This window comes from Saccoglossus kowalevskii, chromosome 15 (genome assembly GCF_978046115.1).
Source record: "Saccoglossus kowalevskii chromosome 15, keSacKowa6.1, whole genome shotgun sequence".
NCBI classification, from domain to species: Eukaryota; Metazoa; Hemichordata; class Enteropneusta; family Harrimaniidae; genus Saccoglossus; species Saccoglossus kowalevskii.
Genome location: NC_140655.1, coordinates 28,472,196 through 28,493,863, shown reverse-complemented (window position 1 = coordinate 28,493,863; position 21,668 = coordinate 28,472,196). Strand labels below are relative to the sequence as shown.

General features: G+C 37.4%; 1 protein-coding gene across 1 annotated transcript; it reads left to right on the top strand.

Annotated features, from left to right (window-relative positions):
• The first annotated feature begins 8,686 nt into the window (after positions 1 to 8,686).
• Positions 8,687 to 20,234, top strand: LOC100368297 (uncharacterized). Its single transcript, XM_002738842.4, has 6 exons — positions 8,687 to 8,927; positions 10,500 to 10,679; positions 11,272 to 11,475; positions 16,881 to 17,078; positions 17,546 to 17,710; positions 18,159 to 20,234. The coding sequence occupies exons 1-6, from the start codon at positions 8,870 to 8,872 to the stop codon at positions 19,475 to 19,477; spliced, it is 2,124 nt and encodes a 707-aa protein (XP_002738888.2). The 5' UTR covers positions 8,687 to 8,869; the 3' UTR covers positions 19,478 to 20,234.
• The last annotated feature ends 1,434 nt before the right edge of the window (positions 20,235 to 21,668 follow it).

Here is a 21,668-nt window from a genome sequence, read left to right as displayed (position 1 = left end):
TGCTGCAATCTTCGCTGTTAATCTGAAGTTTGCGAGCAAGGTCTTCTGTGATGAAGGTTCGTTGTGCGCCTTAGTTGAGCAGTATATTTGCGGTTGTACTTGCGTTACTTGTAGATACAGTCGCTGTAGTTGTTTTAAGCAGGACTGGTCCGGAGGTTGGAGTCAATTTTACGTGTGCAACGTCTTCTTTTGTTGACTTGACTGCCTGTTTACTAGCTTTGGGATGACTGATCGTTGGCGAACCGCAAATCGATGTATGGTGTTTATTACTGCATATTCGACATGAAAATTTACTCCAACATTCATTACTGCGTTTGTCCGAAACAATTGAGACAGAGTTTGTTTCGGAAGACGATGTCCTGACGTTGTTGAAGATCAGTAACTGTTGTACACTTGTTGGGTGTGTGATTTTCCTTACAAAATACGCAGGCTGGTCTCCGTCTTGGCTTCGCATTGATGTGAAAATTTGATGCGCTGGAAAGCGGTGTATCTTCACAGGTGTTGAACTGTTCAAACGTGTTGGTGGCTTTGTTCACATGAATTTCTCGCTGGATGGATTCTCTAAGTTCTTGTATTGTCCATGCCTTGTTACCATGGTCCCTAGATATCTGTGTTTTCAAATTTGCTGGCAATATTTGGAAAACTATCGGCACAAGTAGATCACCGTAATTTTCTTCAGATTTCCCTAGTGATTTAAGACCGCGTATATGCTTTTCGAGCGAGTCATAAAAGGACCGGATACTGTCAGTATTGTTACGTGGGCTTGGTAGGTTCAAAAGGGCGCTCATATGGCATGATACAATTTTATGATTTTGACCATACCTGGATTCCAAGAGTTGGAGAGCTTCTTTGTAGTTCGCGTTGGTGAGTTGAAGACCGTCAATGGTACGATGAGCTTCATCGACGAGTTGGCTTTTCAAGTATTGAAATTTTTGCACGTCTTCAAGCGATGGGTTTTTGTCCATTTCAAGAAATCTCCGTCGAATTTCGGTAGTTCGAGCTTGGGAAGATTTACTTGACGATGTATTGACGACGATGGTGAATTTGACGATGTTTCTGTGGCGACAGTTGGATTTAGTTGAGACGTTATCTTCTCTGCTTTGTTCAAAACCCGCTGGTATCGAGTGAGGCGGAGTTTTATTTGAATATAGTAATCGTCGGCTTCAGTGAATAGTCTTTCGTAGTTTTCTTCCTCGACGAGATCAATTATTTGTTCGTCTAGGTCACGTACCAGTTTGATTCGTTCGAATGTATTCGATGGTTGACTGAAGCACTTCGATGTCGGTTTCTTCTAGTTTGTCTTTTTTCGATGTATCGTCCGCTTTCTGTAACTGTCTGGTTACCTGCGTATTGTTAGCACCTCGCTTCTTCGTAAGTTGTTGCAGATTCGTTCTTGGTTCTGTCATCATGACTTCTTGATATACTAGTGACTGCAACTTTTTGTTGAGTGTTGGTAGGTTCAGCAATGCAGCTGGTTCTCGGCACCAAAAATGTGGTAGGGGAAATACATCGGTCGGGAAAGACGATATCACGGAGAGACGTTCGATTGATGGTTGAAACATGGAGGTAATAAGAATTCTTATTACCTCCATGGTTGAAAGAACTCCGATTTATTCTGGAAATGCTCACGCATTATATAGCGCACATGAAAGGTGCCGCCAAAACAATACATTGCGTTGACCGGGTGTCAGGGATTAATTAAATCAATACAGAGTGACGCTGTCCGCCCGACGGGAAAAATAAACAAAAACAGTTTCCCAACGACACTCACTGATGTAAATTTTTCAGATGAGATGAGTATACTGATTGCTAACATTAACCATTAATATTATACATCTGTCACCACAACGCCATAAGTTACAGCGTGCCTACCATATTAGGAAATGCGAATTCCAAATATGGAATGATTACGCGCATAAGCGCCCACTAATAATTAAAACAAACATCATGGCTGCCACCGGGGTTGACCGGAATCTACACAAAGAAGTTCGCTGCGTGTCGGTCGACACTCTCGGTGTACTCTCTTCGTGCATACTTTGAGGTTTCCTCGTAATAACCTCATAGTATTCTCGTTTAAAAGGCCCTGAAAGGAATTGGTGCACCGATATGATTACACTACTCAGGTTGGCACTTGAGTCTTGTTACAAACCGCCCATTTGAGAAAAAGTAAAGAACTGTTGATGTTGTCACCGGCATCGTGTGTTCGATATGGGTTCAATGCGACGTATACAACGCGTATACAGTAACTTTCTATTTTCATCAATTTGTATAAATCCTTATATTATTTTATTTCAGGACAAATGTTTGCACGCTTATCTCGTGGATCTATCGGACTCCAAAGAAGCCAGGAATAAATCAAAAATAACTTTTGGAAATGATATTAAGAAATATGGACGATTCATAGCATCCCTTCTTCCACCTATACATGGAGATTTGGAAGAACATTTCGATTAAATCTGAAGTGAATGAACTTTCCCAAAGTCCAATTAAAAAATAGAATAAAATGTCATTATGTTAGTGCGATATTAATGCTGACATCGACGCCAATAAAGGAACTCACCTGAGATGCTATAGTTGTAAGCTTTCCACTTTCCGAGCTTGAATGGCCTGATTTTTTTTAGTTTCAGGGTTTTTTCATACCAATATAATAACAATGTTCGTATTTAATATTTGTAATAACAAAAATCTCCGGCACTAGTAGATACAAGAGGAAGGGTCGTCACCTGCGGGAATTGAGTCCCAAGCGACGATAACAACACACGCTAAAAACGCAAAGACTCATGGGTAGAAGCTTGTTTGTAAACAATGACGCGATGATAGTTTAGAATGGGACTTCATGTACCACGCCCTTAAAACTTTCAATTTTGGCCCATCCCTTCAAAAATGGATACAAACCTGTTATTCCAAACAGTTGAGCTGTGTCATGAATCAAGGCCTTAGTACTGGATATTTTGACATCAACAGGGGGGTGAGACAGGGTGACCTCGTCTCACCGGCTCTCTTCATCTTGTCTTTAGAGCTGCTTTTAACCCAGTTGCGGTATAATGACTCTATCCGTGGGATAAATGTGTTTGGCTGTGAAATAAAATATTCAGCTTTCGCTGATGACCTTATATGTTTTTTATCAGATCTTGAATCATTTGAAAATACGTTTGCGCTGCTCGGCACTTTTCATTCCTTCTCAAGTCTAAAGGTAAACTATGACAAGACAGAAGCCATGTGGCTTGGTAGTTGGAGGTCTCGTGTTGATAAACCGTTTGGGGTCACCTGGCCAATGACTCCTGTTAAGATTGTCGGGATATACTTTTCTTGCAATTCCTCATTAGCATATAAACAAAATATTGAGAGCCCCTTTGATTCGTTAAATAAATGTTTGGTAAAGTTCAAATCATTAAATCTCTAGTTATTCCGAAATTTTTATATTTATTTAACTTAATTGTCATTAAAATGGAAGATATATGTAAACTGAACAATCGCCAACACAAATTCATTAGGAAATGATCTGACAGAGTGGCCAGGAAAACTTTGATTGGAGACTATGGCCAGGGCGGCTTGAATATGCTCGATATATTTGCTCTATATCACTCACTTAAATGGATACAATCATTTCTAAATGAAAACAAGACTCATCCTTGGAAAAATATTCTAGCACACTAACTATCTCCTGTTGGGGGTTCTCTGATCTTTAATTGTAATTATAAAATTAAATATTTACCCATAATGCTGCCCCGTTCTATGAAAGTTTACTCTACAGTTGGTGGAAAATTGTCACAAATTCTAATAAATAACAAAAGTTTATGTTACCCTGATTTTATCTCAAAAGGTATTGTGTACCTTTGTGATCTATATACGATTTCACTGGTCAGTTTAAAAACAGGGAAGCATTGAGAGTCATTGGTCTGACGCAGAACCACGTTTTGCTATGGTGGGAATAATCTCGGCTATACTAAGTGAGTGGAAAGCTTGTGTGCCATATATTATTAGACCATAATTACCTATAGGTACACCCATTAATGATAAATGTATGTATCTGAAGGATTTAAAATGCAAGCTAATACGAAGAATTTTGTCTAACTTTTATCTAATTCCACCTAAGAGTACACTTTTCTTTACTCATTTGTTTAACATTGAAGACACCGAATGGAAGGAAATATTTCTTTTACCATTTGCTGTCACCATGGAAACAAAACTTCAAGAATTTCAGTAGAAGATAACATATAATGTCCTATATACAAACTCCATGCTACATCACATAAGACCTCCTCTTATAGCCTCTGGTCTTTGTACGTTTTGTAATAGTTTTGAAGAAACACTCCTACTTTTGTTTGTCAATTGTGAATATGTTAAAAGCCTTTGAACTACATTGTGTGATCAATATGGAACAAATTTAAGAACCCCATGTGCTCTCACATGTAAACAAATATTATTAAGTGATACTCTGTTTTCTAAGCTATTGAATCATCTAAATATCATTACTAAATGGACAATTTACACTAGCAAGTTAAAAACCTATTTACCCTCCTTTAACATGGTTAAAATGAACATACATACAAGACAACAAATTGAACACTATATTTTAATTAAGCAAAATAAAACAACCCTCTATTTTGAAAAGTGGGGAAATTTTAAAATTAGGTAATGATTTTCTTTTTGTTTTGTTCTCTACATGGTATTATTCAAGTTGTCATTCTTGTTAACCATTCTTGAGAGTCTGGAGAAATATGGCACCACCACACCCAGCTACTTTATTTTGTTATTTTGCACATAGGAGTGAATCTTAAAGAACCATAGTCAGGAGGAAAGAATATTTGGTTTTGTCAAAACACATATTTTGAGAACAGAATTTCTTTGTATATGTAATTTTTAATTCTTTACTATGATTTGAAATGTAACAACTTCTGACAATATATAAAGAATAAACTGAGATATATTAAATAAAAAAAACAATGACGCGCTATGGCCATCTGACGCATGTGCAGGTGACGAATCCCCCGCTTTAAATTGTAGTTTGAAAAAGCTTTTTCGTGATATTATTGTTAAGTTATTTCTTCTCTCAAAAAATGTTAATTCGTTCTAACATTTTCTATATTTATTCGTTCGAATTTTATGAAATTATTTCATGGAACACAAAACAACCTTTTCTAAGTCTACATACCACTCGTGATGTTTAAAATTAATATTAGTAATTTTAGCAACTATAAATGGTTGTCTGCTTTTGTCCGCAACTGCATTATGTGGTAGTATGGTTAAATGCCGTGAGATGTACCATATATGATTCAAATATATGCGTTAAAACTTGACTTGTCAAAAGATGTTTAAAAGTCAAGTAGAAATTTACGAAGCCTTTACAACAACATAACTATCGATCGAACAGCTGTCAACATGAATTACGTCACGTCACGTGACTAAGTACCACTGTGTTGATAAATCTGACAGCTACTATAATACGGGAAATACTTATATGTCTAAATAAATTATACTTTACGTTACAATGTAGAACAAATTGTTGAAAAAATAGTTACTCTGAGAAAAGTTGTGTACAGTACTAGTTCACGTAATATTTACACTATTTCATGCAATTCGATGAGCGTACACCAACATTTAATAACTGAATATTATATCCAAAAAAAATATAGTCTTACATTATACATTATGCCATTAAGTAGTTCTTGTAACAATAAAGAGAATACGATGAACATAGTCACATAGTAGTCGTGGGACGTCATCCACGTTGACAACACTGTAACCACGGTCGAAAAGTAAATTGTTTTGAAGGCTACAACAGCACGTGTTATAGGGACTCTTACATTCTAGTAGTTTACTCCTCTTGTTAACCTAAGTTTTGAAACCTGAACAATATTATGAGGAAACTTTAGCTCTGCATTATGTCTACTCTCGTATGTGAGATTCGTAAATTAACCGGAATTTCTTTAGTTTAAAATCAGTTTTCAAATTCTCATAGATGTGTTATCTTGTAGTATACAATCTAATCTTACGAGAGTAGTGGAGAGAGATACAACAGCCAACTACATTCGGTGTAAAAACACAATCATAGCACAATTCCCCCTCATATCATACATATTTTGGAGGTTTCCAAACGCATTAAAGTCGAAATGTGAAAAAAAAGAAAGAAATGCACTTTGGCATTCTCTAAGCAATATAGATGATTTGCCAATTCACATCTACCTGTCAGTGGTTTGTCAATTGATTTACTCAAAGGGCGACTATCTGTCCCGATAACGATAGATAAACGTTCCCCGAGTTTGACGCTTTGGCAATTCAATGCCCTCAATTCACCGGGGAGCAATTAGATCGTCTATATGGGGTGGATTTTGATTGATGAATTTCATTGACTTCTTCACTTCAAATTGTCTCCAAAATATCTGTATGGACGTGCAAAATTGTCTCCTTAAGGTTCTTCGCGGTTAATAGACCGGATATAACGATTTTCATGATTTTACGCTGTGGTCAGCTTGTTATGTTGTTGTTGTTCGCATACTGACATGAATCGTATGATCATGGAACTAGTTTTAGAGTTTAAATGACTAAAAAAAACATGAAAACGGAAAAGTTTGGGCCATTTAACATTGGTTCGTATATGGAGAAACAACTCCGTCATATTTGAAAGTATTGTTCAGTGAAATATAGCGACAAAATAGTATGTTTAGTATACATAAGAATGATAATTCTGATTTGTACGAATTATAAAAAATATTCGTTGAACACATTAATTTTCCACTGAATAATGTCTTTCAATGAAATTTATGTAAATGTTTCCAAAAAAACCCCCACTTTTAGTAATTTGTAACCACTTTTCCTCAAAAACCACGGTTCTTACCTGGTAAAAACGCCAAAAAGGGTGGGGCATATGTCTAAATACATTTATTTTCATGGACATTTAATTTTACTAATTTGATGTTTGAACAATTTTATTCGCTTTTAAGTTCCATTCTTATAATACATGTTCAGTATTATAAAGTGAAAATTATCAGTGAAAATAACGAAATTAAAAACTACTGACTCGAAGTATACCAGTTTACAGTATATAATTGGACAGGCAGCACTTTTAAACAAAATATTCTGGTAAAATGTTCAACTTATTTATTTTTCCCGCGACCTTAAGTTAAAAATCAGACTCATATCCAGAACCGTAATAGACATTTTTCATTTACGGTCTAGCTCAATTTCGGGTCATTTCAGAACGCAGGAATTCTTCAATACGATCACAGTTTTATACCGCCCTCTATTTCCTAACAAAAAAGTCAAATCGGGTTGTTTGCAAAATATCATCGCTGAGTAATGACTGTATATTGCAATATAATCAATCTATTTTTTAAACCCAAAAAATCTTTTTGCTCGTTATTTAAATAAACAATGTTACACAGTAACAAAGTAGTGAATACTTTTAAATAATATTAGTGTGGTAGTTACGAACTTGCCTTATGTGTACTCGCGTGTATAATGTTATTAGGTGCTGCTCTTTGCTTGGAGTCGGCTAAACATAGTGCCATGCACCCTTCTTCCAACTAAGAACAATAAAATGGCCAAGGGTAATTAAAGTGTAAGAGAAACTCATTTGGTTCAATGGTTATTTCAGTTTAGTGGGATAAACAAGGCAGGATGAAATGTACCCCATTGGTCTCTCTATCGGCATGGTCAGATGGGAATGTAGTTTTAGACAGGAGACATTGCATTATGCACATTCTGTATATAGATAAAGTATTACTAGAAGTTTCGGGTCTGATTCGACAACAAATATCGAACGTGACGTAGTTCTTTGGCTTCACCAGTCGTCGACGGACGATCGATCGGTCTGGGTCACGTGTCCATACCAAGTGAGCACCCGCGAAGGAGTTTACGTCACACCATCTATTTGAAAATATTAGACGTCTTCTACACTACTTCAACTACAGCTATTCAGCAAAACGAGAAAAATTGTAATTTAACATCATATGTTTTTTCCGGTACGAATTTGGCGAAACTGTGCACGATATTTTGGCACTGTCGAATTATTTATTATAATTATGTTCAATACTGAAAGCGTCTTATGCGTAAATCACCATGGAAATGCACCTGGGCGATAATTATTGTAACATTGTGACAAATGGTTTTGTTCACTTGCTTGAAAATACGTCAGCATTTTGAGTTGCCGTGTCGCACCCCGTCATTCTATCTATCCGGTGAACTTGTCTTTTAGGTCAAGTACATGTATTCCGTTTATATTTCACCATTCCGTTTATAAATCGCCGCAGCATTCATATCGATGAATATGTTCGTCAAAACATACTGGATTCCTTGTACTTCGGAGACCATTTCTAACATTTCGTATATAAGACGGTTGCATTGCGGAAAAATGAACTGTCATTTAGTAGGAAAACTACCTTCCAAAGACTATCAGCGATAACACTACTGGGGAATTATTTATTTTCAAGTTTATATCCGATATATACAGAGTTAAGGCACATGAGTTCTTGCGTGAGGCGTGGTCAGCAGGAACGGGACTGGGAACATGTTTTTATTTCACCTCCGTACTGTGTACGACTGGGTGCACTATGCTAAGTAACTACCTTTCATACTGGGAGCATGGGTGGGAACCGTTCTCTACAACAATAAAGAACTTTCCATTTCAAAAGACTCACGCGCCATGACCGTACTAGAAATTTGAATGACAAAAACTTACGAACGTCGGCCGATAATGGAATCTTGGGTGTAGCCGTGTTTTCGTTGTTTCTCTCGCAGCCTCAACAAGATGAATACACGTCTTTATACTTTAGAAAAGCGTTGAATACCATCTTCTCTAGAAAATTGTGTCTTATTCTCAGGTGTCTGGGAAAATTTTCTATCGCCGGAGAGACTATTTTCTGTGACAATGCGGCTGATCTGCGTTGCCCTTCTAATCACCGTCTGCGCCGAATACGTATTGTCAGGTAGGTAAGAGGGGAACACCTAGTTTACAAAATGTGCTTCGTTTATATCTTTGAAAGGCAGCATTTTTGTGAATATATAACAATCGAGTGTAGTTACAATAGCAATTGTCACATGGATAGCGTATGTGTCTGCTTGGAATTGGGCTTCTAAGTGTCTACCGTCATGAAGGTCTCCTTCTCTGTTCAATATGGCGGGTGTAAACTAGTTTAAGGGGAACTGATATTGGGGTGTGCGGGGCGCAGTTGTTGCGAAAACTAGCTTGTTGAGTTTCGCGATGTCTTGTGGTATATTCGAGTGAGTGTGTCTTATATGCCGGGTATATGCCTTCATATAGTGTAAATTGGTTGAATATGCGGCTGTGAATATACGTAGCTTATTTCAGTATCTGTATTTAATGTTCGTTATATATCCAAGCCTCACTGTAACTCTACTTAAGTAATAGAACCCAAAAAGCACGACGTATGGTGACTGTAACCCCATAGTGTATCGCACTATACTGCGAATAACAAAATTAACGATGACATCACTTGACCTGAAACACGGAAAATAATGACTTTGTTTTCACCGGCGCGTGCATTCATAATTGTATCTTCAAAGCAAGTTGTTCATATATAAGATCAACAGTACGGCGAGAGGCACCAAGTGAGTATCACGACCCACACAGGGCTCCCTGGAGAGATACCCATATTAAATCAAACTAATACTCTATAGAATTTGAAAACCTGCGTGTCACTATGTCTGTCAATTACATCGTAAAGACATTAATGCCAACTGTCAGAAACATAGCCCTTAAGTGTCATGCCTCATACTTCAAAGAACCACATTTGTCGTGCCACGTCACGTATTCAATGTGCGTCCCAGGTCATAAAAATCTATATTTTTTTACGATTTCACGCGAAATCACCATTCTGCACGCCCGACCACAGCAATGAAGCGTCATTACATCACAAAGTCGTTGAAAATTTTTAAATTTACAACAAATATACAATGGAATGGACATTTGTGACGCTGGCGTTCCGACGTAAGTAATTAATTTGGTTCAAGTTGAAATTTTCCCACGGAATACATCGCTTAGATACTTGGCTCACACTTCGACTATGTACAAAGATGTTTGTAGAGGGTATATACTAGACTGGCGAAGTCGGGTGATTAATTTGTTTTTGTAGTTTAAATGAAATAAAATAAATCGCGAAATGGACTGCCCCAGTCTAGGTACTAGTATATACTAGTATATATATATATATATATATATATATATATATATATATATATATATATATATATATATATATATATATATATATATATATATATATATATATATATATATATATATATATATATATATTAACATTTCTTGAAGTTAAGTACAAATACACTAGATAATACTTGTGAGTTTATGACACACTAAAATGAAAGTCAATCGCCTCCACTGTTCCACAGACCTGTGTAACCAAAGTTCAGTGGAACGGTGGTCAAAACAATTCTCGTTCCACACTCGCTTTAACGCGATCTCGGCGGCCATGCGACCAAGCTATATTACATACCGTTCATTTTGTTTTTTATCATAGATTGCAGCCATCCTGGCGAAATAGATGGCGGTATTTCGAATCCAAACTCTACCGATGCTCCGAATATCGGCAACTGGCAAACCGTGCAGTATGAATGTGATACCGGCTACTCGATGGTTGGTTCTAATTTCTTAATGTGCGCGAATAATGCTTGGACTGCAAATGCGCCTCAGTGCAAAGGTAAGTATAGTTAAAGATGCAATATAGATGAGAAATTTGAAACTTCTGTTTGATGCTGCATTTTGATGAATATAGTACATTGGATTATAGTTAAAGGGCGGTGATCGTCGCGCCGCGCATGTGTGACATTTGTGTTGATAACCATTGATTTCCCTACAATCAAATGTGCTCTTCTAATGGAAATCCCGAGTACGAGTTTTGATCTGGACGCGACGTGCACTAATTGCCGCCGGTGACTGCTTCGAAACCTTCTAATCACCATGGAAATTACATAGTTAAATCATAGTAACGTCTTAGTCTTAGTACTTGTTGGACTGTGCAACAGTCGCCATCTTTGTTCATATGAGTCCCATATCTCGCGCGTGCGTGGCGCGACGACCACCGCCCTTCAATTACAAACCATGAAAGTTATTCTTGAAGCTCAAAAGTCCTCACTGCGCGTGTGTATTAATTATGTTGTGACGTACAATGCGCATGCGTATTATGTTTTTATATTTTTTAGTACGATGAATCATAATTTGGTCCTCAAAATGAGCCATACTTTTTTTGGTTCCGCATTGTTCATTTCAATAAATATATCTCTGTTCCACAGCGGATTGCAATGAGCCGACTGGTTTGGTGAACGGTTATTTCCAACCTGCGAGCGGTTCTACGTTCCCTGTACCGGGCAACGGAGGAGTTATCAATGTGTACTGTGACGAAGGATATTCGCTGTCAGGCCTCACGGAAGCCACTTGTTCAGGTGGAGAATTTACCCCGTCTTCCTTCAACCCTGGCACTAACCCGAAATGCCGAGGTACGTACTAGATTTATAGGTGTGATTATGCGACGAAGCGAGTGTTATGCAGTTCCGTATTTATGTTATGCAGTCTTGTCTTTATATGTTATGCAGTTCTACCCCTGTGTTATGCAGTCGCATATTTATGTTATGCAGCCGTGTATATTATGCAGTCCCATTTTTGTGTTATGCAGTCACGTATTTATGCCATGCAGTTTCGTATTTATGTTATGCAGTTTAATTTATATGTTTTGCAGTCACGTCGTTATGTTATGCAGTCCCATATTTATGTTATGCATTCCAATCTTAATGTTATTTTACACACGTCTTCATGTTATGCAGTTCATCTTTGCGTTAAAGACAGTGTCCAGCGTTATAATACCATGACCAAGCAAACAAGTCATTCGCTACCAAGTCAGCTAGCTACACACAAGGAGCCACTCCCATCCCACCCCTCCAAAAATAATGTACTGAACCAAGCAACACCGTTCTGTAAATATGCTCACAGGTATATACTCTCTACTTAATTAATTAAAAGGAAAAAATATGACTTAAAACAGCACCAGTTATCAAAGCTAAGTGATTCGGAAGGTAAACCATAAACATTTTGGAAGCTGTTACGAGACCTAAATTCAGATTGTTTAGATAACAATAACAATTCAATTGAGCCCAATGAATGGCTGTCTTACTTTAAAAAGCTTTTAAACAATAACAGCCTATCAACTGATTTAGAAACAAATTGCCCTAATAATAACAATTTAAATGAAATTAGTCAAACTGATTGGACTGTTGAAAACAAAACAAACAGCAAAAATGATTTAAATGCCCAAATCACTATACCTGAAATCAAAAAAGCAATTAATCAACTTAAACTAAATAAAACATCAGGGGAGGATGAGCTCTGTAATGAAATGTTTAAATATGGAGAATTCTACATTCTTGAAGGGCTTCAAAAATTGTTTAGTCATATATATAATTCAGGCATTTTTCCAGCCAGTTGGAACACGAGCTTAGTCGTTCCTATTCACAAGTCAGGGTCCAAGACAATTCCTAATAACTACAGAGGGATTGCAGTTTCTAGCTGCTTAGGAAAACTGTTTACCAGTATCCAGAACACTAGGCTAATAGCATACTTGGACAAACAAAATATTATTTCAAAGCATCAATTCGGTTTTAGGAAAAACTGCAGGACCACAGACAATCTCTTTATATTAAAAACAATTGTACAAAAATATCTCTATAATAATAGCCATTCAAAAGATATCATAGCCTCAAAGTCTAACAAAATCTATGCTTGCTTCATAGATTTTAGAAAGGCGTTTGACAGTGTGTGGCATAATGGTCTCTATTTCAAACTCCATAAAAATGGCATATCAGGTAAAATATTTGATATAATAAAAAACATGTATGAAAACAACAGATACAACAGAATTAAAACAAAAGAGGGTTTAACTGAGAGCTTTAAATCAACAGTTGGAGTCAGACAAGGGTGCAATCTTAGCCCTACCTTTTTTAAACATTTTCTTAAATGATCTACCTGACTGTTTCAACTATGAAAACTGTGACTCCCCGGTTCTTGATAATTTAAAAGTAAGTTGTCTCCTATATGCAGATGATGTTGTCATTTTATCTAAATCTGCTAGGGGGCTACAAAACTGTTTAGACAACTTAAAAGTATATACGTCAAAATGGCGCCTGGCTGATAATACAGAGAAAACAAATGTTATTTTATTCAATAATTCAAACAGAGCCCTGAGCAATAATATATTCTTCTTCGCTGAAAAAGAAATTGCCATTGTTAAGCAAATTAATTACCTGGGTATAAGTGCTAATGGCAAACATAAAGAGGGTATCAATAATTTAAAAAATAAAGGGATGAAAGCTCTCTTTGCTTTGGAATGCAAACTCGGTTATGACAACTCACTAAACATACCCCTCCAACTATCTTTATTTGACAAACTGATAAGACCCATTATTGTATATGGTAGTGATGTTTGGGGTGATGAAAGCACAACTAAGTCTGCAATTGAGGATGTCCATCTTTCATTTTGTCGGTTCATTCTTGGTCTCTCAAAATTCACACCAAAAATGGCTGTTTATGGTGTGCTAGGAAGGTACCCCATTGACTGTTTTATCAAGAAACAACGACTTAAATATTTCAACCGGGTAACAAACGCTGATAACACATTACTAAGAGAAGCCTACTTAGTAAATAAGAATGTAAAAAGTAAATGGTTTACAAGTGTAGAAACCCTCATGCAAGATATAGATGTTGTCACTATTGTAAACTCAAGTGAAAAAATAATTAAGAAAAATTTAGACTTTATTCATAAAAAAATAAACAAATCATTTGAGAACCAATGGATCTTAGACATGCATAATGATAATAGAAAACAAACCTTGGCTAAAAACAAACTAAGAACATACAGACTTTTCAAACAAGATTTAAAAATTGAAAATTACCTAATTAATATGCAGAACCATGGTCTTAGAAGGTTAATTGCAAAATTCAGGACAAGCAACCATGACCTTAAAATTGAGAAAGGCAGACATAATAATGTGCCGCTGGATAAAAGAACATGTGATATGTGTAGCCAAAATATAATTGAGGATGAGCAACATTTTGTTATGAAATGTCCAGCTTACAAGTCACCATAGGGACAAATTATTCCTGACTGCACAAAATAAAGTTCCAAATGTTGATAAAGAAAATGGTCAGAATAAATTCATTTTGATTATGGCAAACCATACTCTAGCACCAGCCTTAGCAGTCTTCCTAAAAAACAGCTATGGAACAAAACAGCAACAACTATCAGTGTATCAGGCTACATTTTGTGTTCATTCTATATTCTATATTCTGTATTCACCATTGGCTGCAAATTGTCTTTATTGTTTTTGATTTTTTTAATTTTTTTTAGAAAAGTTTTTCTTTTTTGTTTTCTTTTTTAGATTGTAGTTTGTTTTAATTTCTTTCTGTAAGACCCTTTTTATCCTTTCCTAAGGATTTTATGCGTCTAATAAAAAAAATAAAAAATAAAATAAAGCGCGGCTCCGCAATCCCAGGGAATGCACCAATGCGTCATGGGAAATGTAATTTGCATGGTCAATCCAGCTGTTGAGTTGGTACACAGCTTATCATTTCAACACAAACTCCAAATCGACATATGCAAATTTCTGCTTACAACTTTCTTTTAATATGTATGAAACCGATCCGTATTCAAGTTGGCCATTCTGTGTACGTTTTATCACCCCGAGAGCCGAATCAATAGAATACAAAAGCCAATGTTAGTAGAGTAACCAAGGTTTTTAAAATGGTTTAAGTACTGGCATGATACTATGTATGCTTCTAACGCATACTTTTTGTTTCATTCAATGTATCTTTTTTGGATTCGGCAGCTAATACTAATGTCATAACGTAAACAATCCATGGAGTTTTCACGTTTTTTACGTGAAGGTTTGGTGGCTGTTCTCTTTCTGTGCAACAGCAGTAATACTAGTTGTTATACTTAACAAATGAACTAAACACAGAGGAAAATTTATTGGCTTAAAAAGTAGGATTTATACCGTCTTATAATCAAAATCTCCATTGGAGGAGTTATTAGCAGGAATTTTCATATAGACCATTCAACACATGTAATGAGAAATATATTCCGTCATTGACAATTCTGATTAAGTATTTCAATGCAAAGTGTTATTATTTGAAGACTGAATTTAAGTTTTCTGTCACTTTTAAGATGGGAATTGTGTTTATGGTTGAGCTTAACGCCATGACAGAGAGGCAAAAAAAGTCAGTTGATAAACAAATTGGAGAGCTGTTCAGTGATTCAAGGTTCAGTAGTGAATGACCTGTTTGTTCATTCATGGTATTATAGTGCTGGACAGTCTCAAATTTATACATTTTACAATACCCTCGCTTCCGGTCTGACCGACGTCGTTTCTGTAGTGCTCATCATGTGCAACACGGGTAAAGTAATATGCGCATTATCACATGAGCAACTGTGATATTCATAATTTCTTATTGCTCTAGCTGCGATAATATTTTTCGATGTATGATCCACGCCAAATTTTTATTTTGATCCGTGTTTTTTGTTGACCCCGATGTTAATTTTTGACCCGGGCTCTTTCTATAGGTCAATACAGTAAAAGACGTATTACCATGGAAGTTCAGTTTAATTAAGCTGTGTACTAATTTTCTATATTCCCAAACTATGTAATACAAATCTGAATGATCAATGCAAGCAAAGTGAACTTTTTATATTATGGCTGAGTATCATTATATACGTCTATATGTCAAAATATTGATCGTCTTACACAATATTTTCCGAATCATTATTTCTTAACTCCCCTCCGGATTTGTTTAATTGTTCCTACACTCAAGACATTGCACAATAGCCATGTATTGCAAAATTTCTAACTGCCCACAGTCACTCTACTAGTAGTAGTAGAGTGACTGTGATCTGCCCTCGACTTTTTTCTCTGCCCCGGCCATAAACATTTTCATTGACTGCTCCTGCTATGTTTGCGACCTCATTTCAAATAAGATAATTTTAACGGATTGTGAACCGGTCATTATTTGAATTGACTCAAAGTTATGTGTTACCAATGCATCTCTGAAACTGCAAATATAACAATGGATCTAGAAATCGTAATATGAATACAATAAACAAAATGATAATTGGTGTTCATAATCGGCGACCAGTTATGCAGATCGACAAAACATTTTCTGAAGTCGTACTCGCACAGTTCATATCAGCCGCGCTTTGTTTTGTAATTTGGTCGGTCTGCTGCAACGATCGCGATCGCCAGCAGTGTTAATCTCTAAACGGATTAGTTCTGCCACACGCATACTTACGATTTCCGGCTTGACTCTTTCACCCTGGAATCATTAATCATTACTAACTCAGGTTTAAAACATTTAAAACACGTTATAATTTAAACCATTCGGGCCAGCGAAATGAAAACAAAACTATCCAATGCGCAAGTCTTCTCGTTTACTTTGCGGCAGTAATTTACGACTGGCACTACCATATGACGAATAATCACACATCAAAATGAATGCCCAAAACGGCAGTGGTTAACAACGGGCCAGTAAGACACACGCGTTATAACACACCCGGTCTAGAGTACTTCGCATAGCATACAGATGTGACTCTATAAAATACAGAAAAAAAAAAAACTGCACATCATAACGATGGGACTTCATAACATAAATACGGGACTGCATAGCATAAAGATGGGACTACATAATGAGCGAGAACTTGGGGATACAATAAGACCGAGACGAGGTGTTTTCAGTTCTACCATTAGCCGAATACTGATTCTCTTCAAGTTCTTAGGAGTAGTTTGCCGCGTTCATGACCTATGCAAAATATACTATAAAAGCATGACTGCGGACTAAATTATTTTTCTTTTCTTATTCACAGAAAAGTGTACTCTTCCCAGTCTGAGTTCACTCTTCGCTGAAACTACCTACGATGGTGATACGCCTACGAATGGCTATCTGAATCCCGGTACGGTGGCCAATTTTGCATGCATAGAAGGTTATGGCGTGAGTGGACCCAGACAAGCGACGTGTCAAGACGGTCAATGGAACAACCTACCGCCACAAGTGTCATGCATTGGTAAGATCTCGTGTCCCACTTCGTGTTCGATGTGGCCGTGTTTTCATTTAACGTTTAATCATTAATGTTGAACAATTCTATTGTTCAGCGCTACAAATACATTCACTCCGTTTCAGAAAAGAAATAAGCTAGTTAATAGTGACATTAGCGACTGTGCTCATCGACAAGGGCGTAGTTAGTATCAGTCGGAATCTTCGATGTTCAATTTGAACCAATGTACGTGTGAACACTCGCGGAATTCTCTTACGACTTACGTCATCGTTTTATAATTACGTGTTTCAGTGGAACATAAATTGTAAAAACCTCAGACAATATCAACATTATATTGTCGTGTCTTAAGAACAACAGTGTTTCAATGTGTATCTCTGCTTAGATACATCGACAGATCAAGCATGCCCCGTACCCGTTTCGTCCAGATTAAAGAGTCTTTCTATTACTATATAATTTTTTTTTCATTTACTCGGTAGAGAACTGCAACGATCTCACGGCTCCATTAAACGGTTACGTACAGGGGGACAACTACCATGGTGCCGTGGCCACGTTCAGCTGCAAATCTGGGTTTACCCTCATCGGGGCCTCTACTGTGACCTGTAGCACTTCATCCTGGAGTGCCGACGTGCCCGTCTGCCAGGGTGAGTATATGAAATACGAGAGTGTTGTGTTGTGAATAACGATGACAAAATGGTCACAAATATTAAAGGAATTATATTCAATGATGCATTATGGGTAGATGTGACTTGCACTAATTACCGCCGGCGACTCGGACTCCTTCGATACCTTACAATCACCTAAAAAATACCTAATTGAGGCTTGGTAACGTCTCAGTTTGCACTCGTTGATCTGCGCAATCGTACTGTCAAAGTCGCCATCTTTGTTTATATGAGACCCATATAATTCGTGCATGCGTGGCGCGACGACTACCGCCATTTAACAAATGAAAGTTATATTCAACAAGCATTTTCACCATGTTATATTTACAGTAATTAACGTATCAATTAATGTATCATTTCGCGTAATACACCTGGAGTTGTGTTGCTTGGTGGTGCGAATTAATTTCTGTTTTTTTATATCGACCGACAGATTCGCTGTCAGCTAACATCCTTGTGTTTCTGCCCTTCGAGAACACATTCGAGGACATGTCTGGGAACGAGGATACCCGTGTCAGCGAAATAGGAAAAGTCACATTTAGCGAGAATGGGGGCGTGTCCAGCACGGCGGCGTTTTTCAGTGGTTTTGACAGAATTGACGTCTACAGCGACCGGCTCTACGCATACGACACCTTCTCTGTAAGTGCGTGGTTCAAGCGAACGGGAAACTGGGATATGGATCAAGGACTCATGTCTCACGGTGGGTACGGCGATATTGATGGACTGGAGGTTACGTTGAGCGACGGTCAGATACTGGCAGCTGGGATAGCGAATAAAGCGAAGAAGCGCAAATGGGACTACGTTAACGTCTTTGCCGAATCAGATAAATGGCATAACATTATCGCTACTTATGATGGCGCGCAGTTTAAGCTGTATGTGGATGGAGTCCTCCAAGATGGCGATGTCCAGTGCTGTTCCGGAATGCTCTATCCGGGACCTCTACCACTCCGAATTGGCCAGGCGGGTATTCCGATTGATAAGCAATATTTTAACGGTCTCATTGATGAGCTTTATGTCTTTGATATTGCTCTCACTGCTAGCCAGGCCTACGATATGTACACACGTGACAAACCTACCTGTGACGACGATGATCTGTTAGTACATTACAACTTCGATAATGGTTTCGATGATGCCTCCTGTAACGGTTGGGATGCAGTCCCGTACGGAGTTTTCACTTCCGACGGAGCAGCCATTTTTTCCGGAAAGGGCCAAGTCAACATTGAGGAATTCATCAATTTTGAATGGGGGTCTGCCATGACTGTCTTATTCTGGCTTTATTGCGAGGGCTGCTTAGACGTCAATGAAACCATGGAATTTCCCTATAACAGAATGGGCTTGTTCGGAAATGGCGAGTATTCTGGCGACACGTGGGAGATATCGGTAGACAATAGCCAGTACCCGTCTTCGCTTGTTGGTGGATGGATATGGAGCGGTAGTCAAAAGCCCCCAACGCAGTTGACTGGTGCCAGTATAAACAACTACGAATGGTACCATATAGCCATGGTTTATGATGGCGACAATGGGCAGTCTACACTATACGTGAATGGCGCCAGCGTGTCTGGGGCTACGGTCACGACCAAGAAGATCACGATGAAAAGCGACCCAGTGGTAATCGGCGTTAGCGACACGGGAGATTCTCGATATAACGGACATTTTGTTGGCAAACTTGACGAAGTCAAGTTATACAGCAAAGTATTGTCGGAAACTGAGATAGGTAACCAAGCAGCTGTTACACCAGAAACGCCCGAATAGAAGCCATATAATCCATTGGACGTCACAATTCATTATCTCCGTGACAACGATCACTGGTTTCATAATTTGAACACTGACTAGCGTAACATTAACAATAACAGCATTATACTCTTTTCCGACTTTATACAGCAGACGTTGAATATTTCACCTCGCAGACCCCCATTAATTAGTACTACATGTATTCTAGAAACACACGCTAGGTGTCTGCGACCAGTACATCAAAAACCCAAAATGATGGAATTCTTTTTTGCACAATTTTGTGGGAAAGGTATATCACCGAGAAATTGTAATTTTTGTGAATTGTGAATTTTGTTTGTAACTTTTACAAATTTTTTTCAGCAACAGACCCACTCCAATAACTGCAAACCCATTTTCTGACCATTTGGATCATAAAGGCTGCTCAATCTAGCGACACTGTAGTGATACACTAGTTTATAAAACTTAAAATCTGGTGTGAATGGGAATACTGAAATGTGCAGACGGCTTATTTTTTTTTCCTCATCCTAATCCAGTTATCCTCGTTTGCAGAACAAATAAAAACTGACAATGCAATAACCCAATATATGTAGGGATCTTTAAGTTCAAGTTACCTCTGATGAGCTATTATTATTATTTTTAAAGAGCACTGGTAATATTCAGATTATTTAGTAGACTGTTTTCTTCATCACCATGCCACATCATTATATTTGTCAGATCTTTTAAATTGTATTTTATATTTCAAGGTTTTAATAAACACAATATTACACTATACAGACAATTGTGAGAAAAAGTAAAAAAATAATAATTGTCAACGAAGATGACTATTTTCTGTCGTATAGTATAGGCCATGTTTGGAAATAGTTAGACAAATTAAATTTGAGTTATAAGAATTGTTCATAAAGGTAAACATAAATCAACTTGCTTCGCCGCGAACCTATAGAATACGTGTCAAATCGGCAAGTGACCGTCTCAATTCGGACACTGTGGAAAATTCAACTTTCTGACTCGAGAAAAACGTATAAAATCTCGGAAAACCCTTTCAACACATGCGACAACTTGTCATAGCTTGGTGAAGCAGTTAAGGTCAAGTTTTAAAAGTTCAAAGAGCAGAAGGCGAAAAACTCATTTTTAAAAGTAAAACGAAATTACAATTGTAAAACTATTTAACCAATAAAAGCTAGTTTTAAAATATAAATTTATTTTTAAAAGTAAAACTAAGATTGCAAATGTAAATCTATTTGAAATTGAAGTGAAATTACAAAAGCATACATTGCCTTTACTATTTAATTTATTCTTTTAAATTTGATATTGATTTTAATTGTGAAACCGACAAATCAATTTTGAAACGCAAATGAAAAAAAATAATTATGAATGCGTATTACGAACAAAAAACGTGAATATATGGCAAAACACATGGCCGTAACCCTCCTTGGTTGCGATGTACTGGGACTTCCATAGCTACGATTAAGGAAAACGACGCGATGTCGCTATATTGAACTCCCTCTCCCTTTATATGGGAAATTACTTTTTTACTTTGAATTTACTTTTCACAATGCGGGCTTGGCGTACGCGTGTGTCATGGAAAGAAGTGTGACAACGCCATTCGATCTTGGGAAACAAAAGTATGCATATTGTGACGTTGGTGGCGTTGTTTACAGAAAGCTTCGGTGGCATCAGAGTCCTCTCTCCATTAAACGTGATTAGAATAATAACACATCCAAACAGACTGAATATTGATATAAGAATCTGAGACGTGTTTTATCGTACATACGTAAAGGCGTTGGCTACTTTTAAAAAACAAACATTTCGGATTTTCGTCAAGGTGAGAATAACGGCATATGCTCACTGTAACACGTTATAACACGGACCCATCTTGCATGCGTCTTTCTGAACTTGGTGCACAAGATTGCGCGAAAAAGTCTGTGTAAATAGTTATGCCAATGAATCGAATTGCAATACTCTTAGTAGTACTCTTTGCTTTAAAACGAGGGAGTTCGTCACCTGCTCATGCGGCAGACGAAAATAGCGGGTCACTATTTACAAACCCATGAGCCTTAGCTTATTTAGCGTACGTTATTATCACCGCGTAGGACTCGATTTCTGTGCTTGTGTAGGTGACCCCCCCCCCCCACTCGGTTTTAAGACGACGAACAGCTGAAGTTGACAAATAGTGATGACCATATAAACCGCATCGTCCGAATCGCACAGTTTC